The sequence below is a fragment of the Poromitra crassiceps genome (genome assembly GCF_964638095.1).
Source record: "Poromitra crassiceps genome assembly, chromosome: 3".
In the NCBI taxonomy this organism is placed as follows: Eukaryota; Metazoa; Chordata; class Actinopteri; order Beryciformes; family Melamphaidae; genus Poromitra; species Poromitra crassiceps.
Genome location: NC_139625.1, coordinates 39,541,619 through 39,553,182, shown reverse-complemented (window position 1 = coordinate 39,553,182; position 11,564 = coordinate 39,541,619). Strand labels below are relative to the sequence as shown.

The following is an 11,564-nucleotide window of genomic DNA, read 5'->3' as shown; positions in this document are numbered from 1 at the left end:
TAAACACCCCCTTAATCTTGACTGCTTAATTACTGCAGCACTTTGCCAGGAATTCCTAGATTGTCTGGCATCCTTATGACATAATACAAGCTGAGTTCTGGCTGTCTGCAAAGAAACCAGTGAATGTGGATGGCAGTCTCAGCAGTACTTCTGAACTATTGCATACAGAACTAGAGAGAGACTCCTGGCAGCCCATCACTTATGGTGACTACAATTGTGATGCACCTGGCGAACTGATACTTGGTCACTGAATGGACTGCATTTATATACACAGCCACACATTGTGTGCTGTGAAAGGTCAAACATGCTTATTTGCAAAGTAAACAGATGACAGGACATTAATTACATGCTCCAGGAACACTACTGTAAAGTAGGTCTGGGAGTTGGTGTGGAGAGCGACCATGCACAGCCACAGAGTCTCCTCAGTCAGGTAAGAATCAATCAAAAATAGATTCTACCTTCAATTCATGGTGAAACATCATTTAATCCCATAATGCTGACTCCTTAGATTGCTGTTATCTATGGATGAAAAGCAGCGCTGGACCTTTACTCGGACTATAGCAGCTCTACTCTGCTGCTTTTTCCTCAACTGCAACTTATGTGAGAGCTGTGAGTAAATTTAACATAAGATAACTCAAAAGCAATGTTAAGGTTAACTCATTGATAAAACACCTTTGGCTTTCATCGAGTTTATCTTGATACATGGATAAATAAATACCAATAGAATAGAATAGACTAGAATAGATGAGACTAGACTAGACTAGACTAGACTAAAAAGAATAGAGTAGAATAGAGTAGACTAGAATAGAATAGAATAGGATTTATGTCTGGGTTGGAATCACCATGGCACATTTGTACAGTGGAATATCATTTTTTGTTGCTGTCATTTTGTACATTCTTTCTACAGACACAAATGGGTTGTGCCTGAGCAAACATTTACTGATAGTGACTGCCATGAACAATGAGACGAACCGTAATTTGACATCTACACCTATTTGCGGTAAGCTTGATAACTAACTATGGAGAGATTAAATATAGTCTTCAGGTGAAAATTCATCAGTGAACAATGGTTTCAAATCTGATTTCAGATACCTATCTTCTCAATGGGACGAAGCTCTGCATCAGAGTTGTCAAGGAAAACCAAACAGAAAAACTTGGTATATAAATCAATCATTAACACTCTTCAAGTCCTCTAGAGTTCAGTATAGAATGGATAGATTGAAGTGTTGAAATCTGGTTTGTGTTTTTAGATCACATTGGAAAGTCCCAATGCGCCTTGGACATACAGAAACATGAAGAGAATTACAGCCTAACTCTGAATGAAGACACGCTACAGCATCAAGACATGATACTGTATTCTCAGGGATGTTCTTGTATGCCATCTGCACTCTACAACCAATCTTCAGGTATGACGAGCAAACTGCCTTTGCATGCCGTTTGCATTAATTGCCAGTGGGAAACATCTGTGTTGGAAAGTCAAACACATTTGGGATCTAATCAGATTTAGCAGAGGATTGTACTGCTGTGTCCCTTGGCGACCACACTGGAGCAGTTTGAGAGCTGGATTTTGAAGCAGGCTATGCCAAGAAGTATTTTTAACCACCTTGAGAAATATCATCAAAGTGATCTAATCCAATCCCCTCCATCCTTAAATAGGTTTTGTGATTCGTGCTGCAACCAAGAGGTACTACAAAACGGCCATAATGTAGTTAGTGGAATTACTATTACAAATCATAGCTTGTATTAGGGGAACCAGAGGAGAGATGATGTTTTGCACACAAAAGCTGTTCGAGAGTGCCCTCTATTGGTGAATGTTTTTACCTCCTTCACTGTCACATGCTCTCAATCTCCATTGGACTGAATGTAGCACCATTTCTTACACACACAGTGAGCGTTCGTATACCTGCTGTGTTTCAGCATTTCTTTTAAACCTGGAAAACTGTACAAAGACGCATGAAGTTGAACCCGCACATCTGTCATATCATAACACTAATCTTGCATATCAGTACCAGTGTTGGTTATTTTGCCCAGGCGCATGTCTAATTGTGTGTTCTTTATATATTTAAGGTATGAAGCATATTAGAATAACTAAAAACAATGGGTATTGTGGAAATTCATCCTACGGTAACCAGATTTGCAAAGGTATTTTCATTTCTTTATATGAGCTCTTATCATCAATAAACCAAAAAGAACATGGCAATGAAATCAAATATTCCTCTTTGTGTGTGTGTGTGTGTGTGTGTGTGTGTGTGTGTGCGCGTGTGTGTGTGTAGGCACACATGTTACAGAATTCCTTCTTGACGTTTCTGATGGAAACATATGTTGTGTGAGGTGTAACCAAACATGGGATGACTCGAGTATTTCGCCCCCACCCCCCCAAGAGCCAACGACGAGTACTACTTTCCCCCCACCAAGTAATATACAATGTATTATCCAACTCCCCCCTTTGGTTTCCCCCATCAGTGCAGAAAAGGCAGCGTAAGTATGAGTTATAACAACTCATGGCAATAAAACAATAGTAGCAGAGGAACGTTTGATGTGGTAGTTGTAGTAGTGGTGATAACTGTAGTTTGCTGAAATAGACATTTGGAGGAAATACAGCTCATTACAAAGTACGGTATTTAGAAATGAGTGTGTATAACACTATTCTTATGTATTTCCACTGCAGAGAGGTCATGGGAAATCTCACAGCCTTGGTGAAACAGATGGGAAACGCCACAACAGCGGCCATCTCAGCCGGCGATGTCAAAGGCCTCATCGAAAAGCTCCCCCCCAAAAATCAAACCGACATCATCTTTGGCTTTTCAGCAGAAGATAAGATGCGTGTATGTACTGTAATTTGGCATGAGAGTTGTGCAGCGTACACAGACTGAACTAGGCTCTTTGAGACAGCTGAGACAAAGTAGATGTACACACTACCAGTCAAAAGTTTGGACATACCACATTTTTCTTTATTTTTACTATTTTCCACATTTTAGAATAATAGTACAGACATTAAAACTAAGAGAAAACACAAATGGAATTATGCAGTGACCAAAAAAGTGTTAAACAAATTAAAATGATCGTATAGATTATTTAAAGTAGCCACTCTCTGCCTTGATGGCCAAGAAAACGATTTGTATAAAAAAAAAAAAAAAAAAAAAAAAAAAAAAAAATAGGCATCAACTTCTCTATTTATATTTGTCTGAGACACAACTTTCAAGCATTTACACATAAGCCTTTGGGAGAGTGAAAAACAGTACTGTCAGTCAGTCAGGTGTATCAGTCAAACTTTTGGTTGGTAGTGTAAAACATAATAGCCTATTTCACAAGTTTAAAACACTGCAGTTTCTCTCATAACCACTCTTTTTATTTCTAGACTGTTGAGAATGTGTCGAGCTTCTCCCGATCGGTGCATATCTCAAAAGAGGCCAGTGTCAGCGCAGTAAACCGAAATGGCACATTTGTTGGGGTGGTTCAGTTTCCAGGCATTTCTCAGGTACATCTTGCTATGTGCATGTGTATGACATAAAAGAGAACTTGAGCAAATTATACATAATAATAAACAAAAATATAAAGATTATATAATTACATCTAAACCTGTTTGATTTGTTTTTCCTGTGCCTGTGTTTCACTCTTGATAGGACGAGGAGAACAGCACTGTTTTCAACAATGAGGTACTGGGAATTGATATGGGAATCCAAATAGCCAATCTGTCAGATACCATAGACATTCACTACAGAAATGTGGACAAGGTGAGAGACATTTGTTAACAGATGTGATAATAATCTTTAAATTGGTGGTGGAAAGAGAGAGTATGCCCAGTTTATTTTCATTATACAGAGGGGAGCCAGCGTCTCTTGCAATTCCTGGGATGGAAAAGGTAGTACTACTCAGATACAGTACTTTTAATACACACTAATACCCTGAGTCAAACCGTCCACAGCTGTCAATGTGATAAAGCACTCCCCTTTAAAGAGGACATGAAACATTTAATCGTATGCTTCTAGTTAATTTGCATTTCACTTCAAACAAGACAGGAAGGACACGGCTTTCAAATCTGAAATTTACCTCGATTCGCTACAAAGATACAAAGAAACAACATTTCAGCTTTTCACCAACTAGGGCACTGCTAGATGATGTCACTAGGTTGAGTATCCTAAGTGGCGTCAGCGGAGGACCAAAATGCGTGACTCAGCCAATGAACAGCCAGGAAGAGGTCTCGCGCTACTTTTGAATGCTAAAATAAAGCTGATAATGTACAATTTGATTAAAAAAAATAATAATAATCAAAGTACAACACAAACTGTCCATTTTGCAGCAACTCGACAGTGCTACTTAATCCAGGACCTTAGTTCGTGGAACTCTTGAGAGTAAAAAACTGGTCCATTGGAGTGAATGGATGTCACGACTCTTCTATATACATGACTCTGGGTTGACTGTACAGTATAAGGATTTTGAACGTTTTGATGAATTAAAACGATCACAATCCAAGTCAGAAACACAACAGCATATGCTGTGAGTCTGTTAGAATTAAAAATACTACCAACACTTAAGTACCCTGTACTCCACTGTACTTTTTTTTTTACTCCACTGTACTGTACTGTACTGTACTGTACTGTACTGTACTGTACAGTCAACCTATAGTGACATCATCAAGCAGCGCCCCAGTTGACGAAAAGGTGAAATGTTGTTCATATTTCTAGCCTGATGAAAACCAACGGTTGAAACGCGTTGCGTTTTGTGTCTTGCCCGTATCACCTATATGAAGATGTACACTGTTTGTTAACTGTGAAGTACGCAGGTACAAATTACTTCTTATTAAATTTATTTACCTTTAAACTCTAAGCAGCTCATTTTTCGCTTTGTCATTATAGATGCCTGCTGAGTTGCTTTGGTCCACACCTTTTTGTGCGTTCATATTTCTAGCAAATCTAGGTACATTTTAGACTTGAAAGCAGTGTCATGTCTTGTTTGAGGTGAAATGCAAATGAATAGACTCATATGATTAAATGTGTCATGTCCTCTTTAAAGCAGCTTCTTATACTTTCATAGGAAAACGACCAAAGTGGACCACAAAGGGCTGTCACACCAAGGAGGGCAATAACAGCTTCACATGCCAATGCACTCATCTAACATTTTTTGCTGTGCTGATGGTGAGCTTCTTCCATAAAATAGCTGCCTTGACAATACGTTATCTTAGCATATAACTTTTTCTTAGTACTGTATATGATTTATACTTGCAGTTTGACTCTAACATTGAATGAAACATTGATTTTACCACAGCTATCAAAGCTAGAACAGTTCACCTCATTAGCAGTTTGCTTACTTCTCAAAACACAGTCACCTCCAACTGGAAACATTAGTTCTTCAGATGTGACGTCTCTGACCTACATCACGTCCATCGGCTGTGGCCTGTCCATGTTTTTCTTGGCAGTGGCTCTCTTCATGCACTGTGTTATGAGGTATTGCTTTTATTTGCTTGGCTTTTATTCTAACCTTCTGAAAAGCTTTTTCTGACACAAAACCTGACTGGATCCACAGAAAAAGGAAATCGACCCAAGCGATCAAGATCCTGGTCAACCTCTTCATCGCCATGTTCTTCCTTAACTTTGCCTTCCTGATAAATGAGCAAATTGCGAACCTGGGGAACTTTGGCGGATGTGTGGCCATAGCGGCCTTCATGCACTACACTATGCTGGCTACTTTTAGCTGGTTTTTCATACAGGCCCTCCATTTGTACCTTCAGCTGAGGAAGGTCCCTACTGAAATCAAACACTACATGGTGAAAATCTGCATTACTGGATGGGGTAAGAGAACACTGAAAAGATGCCTATGCTTTATGTATTTAATTCCAACCTACAAAAGCATAACAACCAGGTATTTATGTGCAAAATTGGGTTATCTTTAGGCATACCAGCTCTAGTGGTGATTGCTATTGTTGCAGCAGGAAAATATACTTACATGGTCATAAACACAGATGCTGGGAATTCTGTGAAAATGTAAGTAATTCTTAATGATAACGAGAATATCTATTTTCAAAAACATTATCCACATTTCTTGACACTATTTTCCCCTATCATTTCCAGGTGCTGGATTTCTGACTACAGTGTCCACCAGGGAGTGAATATTGGCTATTACGCTGTAGTTTTCATATTCAGTTTTCTCATATTCATTATGGTCGTACGGCACATTTTTCTCCTGAGGCCCAAAGTGCGGAACACCCAGGAGACCAGCTCCATCAAGAAGAACACTTTCTCCATTTTGAGCCTGCTCGCCTTGCTGGGCATCACCTGGGCCTTTGCTTTCTTTAGCCACGGCCCTCTAGCCATAGCCTCCTACTACATCTTCACTATCCTTAACTCCTTCCAAGGTAAACTTCAAGTCAGCACATGGCAGAGTTTTGCCCATCTTCTCTAACTACTGAACATGTGTCACTAACACCATGCCATCACACACACACACACACACACACACACACACACACACGCACACGCACACACACACACACACACATACGACTTGACACAATTTAGCACCATAGGAATAGTTATCAGCTCGTTCTGAACTGTTGTTTGCGTGCCGTTATTATTGTTACTAGGTTGCCATGTTCTTCCAGGTTTCTTCCTGTTCTTCTACTACTACAACATCAGCAAGACCGTTGGAGAGGACAGAAGCTCCACACTCAGCAAATCGGACACAGCTACTTCAAATACCTATATCACATCGCCTTCTGCTCCACAACTGTGAGCTGACTGTGTACAGTGTGACCATTGACTCAATGAGTGTGACAGCTCTTGTACCTCAACAGAAAAATATTCCATGCCTCAAATTTGACACAAGGGGGCACCATTGTGTTTTATATGGTCAAGTAGAGCCTCTATTGCAGTGGTTCTCAATGTGGGGTCCAGGGACCTCCAGGAACCTTGAGGCAAATTGTTAAAATTCAGCATTATTTCATTCAGAAAAAGTTCACACAGTTACAGAATGTAGAAGATCATAGTTTCTCTGTTATCTCTCTAACTACAATTCAGACAGTCATGGCCAAAATCATATCTGACAATAAAATATATTCTCACACTTGATGAAATTTGAAATATGATAAAATGTTGGGTCTGTGACTCTAATGTAGAGTAAATTAGGTCCTTGCTATGAAAAAGATTGAGAATCACCACTCTATTGTGTGAGGTGCAGCTAATTTATGCAAAATTACAAACTCTCTTCCTCGCTCTCTCCTTTACAAAGGAATTCAAAGTGTTGTTGAATTCCTGATGCCGCCTGATGTGAAGCAGCTAATTTGGTTTAGCCATAATGAGAAAAACAGCCACATGAACACTGCCAGGAGGATCCTCCTGGAAGTGATGACTCTCCTCTCTGCTGTCTCAGCCAGCAGAGGTCCTCTCTTACTCACGGCATCAAGCTCGTGGAGAATGCTGTGATTCACTCAGGCTGCATTACAGTCCTCCTAAATCAAAGCTTCAATCATACATTGGAATACAGAGAGTAAATGTTTATGGAGTCAAGTATTGCCCTTGTATGAGTGATGTGGTTGTCATGTGTTAGGGGGACAGCAAAAGGATTAAGAGCGTAGAGTAAAAAGAAGGTGAAGGAAAGTCTTGTCTCTCACAGAGTGTTGGGGGGGGGGGGGGGGGCTTGCTAGCTCGTGCTTTGCGTGCCTGCAGATAATTACCTTGTGCCTACAGAGAGCAGTATCCTCTGAGCAGGGAGCCTTAACAGGCGCACAAGAAATGAGCTCATGGCTACCTATAGTGATAAGAAGCTTGAGCGCCTGCTGCTATGTTGAAACCTTTATGACTGGATTTTACTGTGCATTTACACCATTTAAAGGAGCTGACTAGCTTGGCAAATATATTAAAATGACAATTGTGTATTATTTTTTTGTCTATTGTCCATGCATTTACATTTCTTTATAGTATTTCTTTATATTCTGTTGTTCAGGGTAACACAACTGTATAGCAGAGGGCATCTCAATCTAAAGCCGATTCAACACATGATATATTTTTGGTTTGGTATCTGCCTCTCTTCCTATAATGCAACGTTTTCACTCTGCCAGCCTTACAAACAAACAAACAATGGATCTGTTTTCATTGATGCAATTATTTGCCATCTTATTTGCTTGGTAAGGTTTTAGTTAGATGAAATTTGGTCAGCATTGTTCCTGGAATCAGTGGTGCGGGACAAAGCGTGCAGACCCTCAGACAGATGTGCAACTGGTTCTGTGAATTACACTGACATTTGATGTGGCCTGTTGAATCATATCAGGAAATAGTTGGGAGAGAGCTGTCTGCGGAAATGCCTGGCATTGTGCAACGAGGATTTTTAAGTTACAGTATCCTTGGTGGAAGTATAGCCAGCGGGATACAGCGTTTCCTTATGCAGACCTCTGAGTAGGACTGTGAGATCGCTGAATGACATCCAGAGAGCAACGCTTGTTTATTTATCTATGACTGATTAATCTTCTAAATGACCACAGCCTGCCAGCCAAAAACGAGGGTAATTACTGCCATACACATCTGATTTGTATTGCCCCAAAAAGCTCTTTCATGCAGAGCACAGCAGGCTTCTATGGTGTACCTGTGTGTGTGTGTGTGTGTGTGTGTGTGTGTGTGTGTGTGTGTGTGTGTGTGTGTGTGTGTGTGTGTGTGTGTGTGTGTGTGTGTGTGTGTGTGTGTGTGTGTGTGTGTGTGTGTGTGTGTGTGTGTGTGTGTGTGTGTGTGTGTGTGTGTGTGTGTGTGTGTGTGTGTGTGTGTGTGTGTGTGTGTGTGTGTGTGTGTGTGTGTGTGAGGACTTTCATCTGGGGACTGGGCTTCCTATGCTGGTTGCAAATGCAAATTGCAGCTCTGTGCATTAATGTTCATGAAGCGCACTGCAGACAAAATAGGAAAAATGTTAAAAGCTTCAGTCTTGAGCAAAAAATATCATCACTGCATTGCCATTTTTTTCTGGTCAGTCATCCAGTTTCAAAGTGTCATTAAATGCTCCCAACAAACACGTTCCATCATTTACCACACTTAGATTGTGATTGGGAGTGTTTTACAACCATCAATCTAGACACTGTCAGAGATGTATGGTGAACCTCAGGGTTCTGTATTTTCTGTAATAACTATGTCAATCACAATGATTTCAAAATGAGGGGAGTGGCAGGATGCTAAAATGTTCAAGCCATGCCATAAAACTGCTTGTTACCAGAGTGAAAATGTGGCCACCAGAATAAAATTGAACATGTGTAGATGTGTTTCCTTTAGTGGCGGAAAATTGAGGAAGCATTTTTAATTGCTCTAAATCTGCTAAGGCTTGGGAGCCAAATGTACAGCAGTGGCTTGGACGAGCACCAAGGCATTGGTGTTTGTCTCCAGATTTCACAGACAGCCCACTGACACAAAGTACTTTCTTCATAATACTGAAATTATGATGCAGGGAAATGAAGCTGGAATTCATTATTGGTGGATTACACTTACATACTTCTTGTATTAGATAGATTAAGATTAGAAAAAGAGGATTTCAGCCTCCAAGCAAGCAATTGGTTCTTAAAGAGACCCTAAATTCATGCTTCAAGACGTCTATAAAATATTCTACTTTGAATAATAATTGGTGTCTGATGGTTTCCCCCCACAGAAAAGTTAAATTATCTTGTTAAAATCCTTAAAATGGCATCACCTCCTTCTTCCTAATTTAAAAATCCAAAGCAACCAATCAGGGTTATCTAGAACATAACTAGCCAATCAGAGCATACAACATGGGCTTTCAACACATTCTCAATCATGACAAAGTGATGACAAGGGTTCCTGACCGATCTGCAGTATATGACGAGTTGGGAGTGAGAATGTGTTGGGGCTTTAACTGCTGAATCCTGGACAGGGATTAGCTCCAGAATTCGTGATGTCACGAAACTTGCTGGTTGAAAACGGCCTTTTCAGTGAGCTCTGAGAAACTTTCCACTTTCAACAATGATTGTGGAAACAGCCTTCTATTTTATTTTATTTATTTTTATATAACCTTTATTTAACCAGGTAAGTCATTGAGAACAAATTCTTATTTACAATGGTGACCTAGTGTTAAACTCTGCACAGTGAAGCTCAGCCATCCAACCAGAGGAACCAGAAGAAAAACTGATTCTTGACTTTAGAGGTCTTTAAGTATGAAATCGTCAACAAATTAGTCGTGAATGTCCTTTTATCTCTTATAGAAGTTAAGTTAAGTTAACTTATCCTTTATTTATCCCCATGGGGAAATTCATCCTCTGCATTTGACCCATCCTCTACTAGGAACCTTCCTAGTACTTACTACTAAGTACTAGTACTTAACTTAACTTAAGTATGAAATCATCAACAAATTAGTGGTGAATGTCCTTTTATCTCTTATAGAAGCCTGTTATTCTTTAGTAGCACAGGTAGAAGACCAATAATCACACTGTTCTCTCACAGCCCGAGAGTGTGAATAGGGTCAGTTTTATGATGGACATATTTCAGGTGAAGGAAAAGAGGCCTGGGCTTTGCAGGTATTTTATTGTAATGGAGTCTGGGCTGAATCCTGCCTTGTAAAAGCCAAATTGCCGATCTCAAATTACCTGTAAAGCACAAGGTCCTGTTCCTGGAACCTTATGTGTCTGGAGGAAATATGATTAGTCTAATATAATTAGCAATGCAGTTATATGTATATTCCTTTATATACTGAGTAATATCTCTACTTGGATGGACAATGAAAAGGATGCCCATTATCAGTAGTCTATTTTTCTCACGAACAGAAATATGGGCATGCCAAATTGACTTTGTGTCATTCACCACTACTTTGTGCTCTTGTCCGGCCCACGGAGCACCCCTCCCCCTGCTCGTTTTTTTTCATAAGTCCTTGAAATGATTTATTTCCCAGTAACTTTGCTCGTGAAATTGATGTGGACTCGGGGCCTTTGTAGCGTCTGGTTTCCCCGCTGGCTGCAGTAAAATCAGGCTGAGGTCCAGGCGCGGGGCAGCGCTTGCGTGACTGCAGAGTGGGGGAGCACCGGCCATAAGTCTCTGTGCAGGGGCACCTGCGAGGGTCCCGCCTCCTCGCATGTCACCATGTAGCCCCAGACACACAGCATCCAGGCTGATAGATTCGAGGCTCCATATTTAAGGGTGTAGATTTATGATGGGCGGTTGCAGCGTGTCAGAGAAACAGCGTTACTCTTGCAGTGAGCACGAAATGAGGCCTCTTCCTTCAGGAAAGTGGGGAGAGAATGGTGTGGAAGGGGGGGGGGGGGGTAAACAAGGTGCTTTCAGGTTACTGGCCATGACTGGGAGAAAACGCTCCAATTCAGCAGAGGGGCCAGATGGCTGCAGATGCATATGCCAGACTTGACTGAGATGAACTGTCTTGCCTGGACACGCCCCTTGAGAACTGGAAGTCGGTTCTATGTCTGTCTTTGCTGGTCATCAGTAACTTTGATCAGCTCGGATGTTGGGAGGTGATGGGGTGATGACCTGTGAAAGCATTCAGCTTGAAAACTTGACCTCTGGATTTCAAGCCTCTCCTCTCCACCGGGGCCTTGCTTCCCTTCTCACGTCATGTGCAGCAGCAGCGAGGAT

General features: G+C 40.8%; 1 protein-coding gene across 1 annotated transcript; it reads left to right on the top strand.

The window, feature by feature from the left end:
- Positions 1–401: 401 nt before the first annotated feature.
- On the top strand, positions 402–6,830 carry LOC310773100 (adhesion G-protein coupled receptor G2-like; the record flags this gene model as incomplete). The annotated part of the gene is made up of 7 exons (XM_083633018.1): positions 402–430; positions 2,669–2,825; positions 3,624–3,734; positions 5,323–5,444; positions 5,524–5,789; positions 6,194–6,352; positions 6,599–6,830. 7 exons carry the CDS (start codon positions 402–404, stop codon positions 6,727–6,729), a joined length of 975 nt encoding a protein of 324 aa, XP_083489144.1. The 3' UTR covers positions 6,730–6,830.
- Between the last annotated feature and the right edge of the window lie 4,734 nt (positions 6,831–11,564).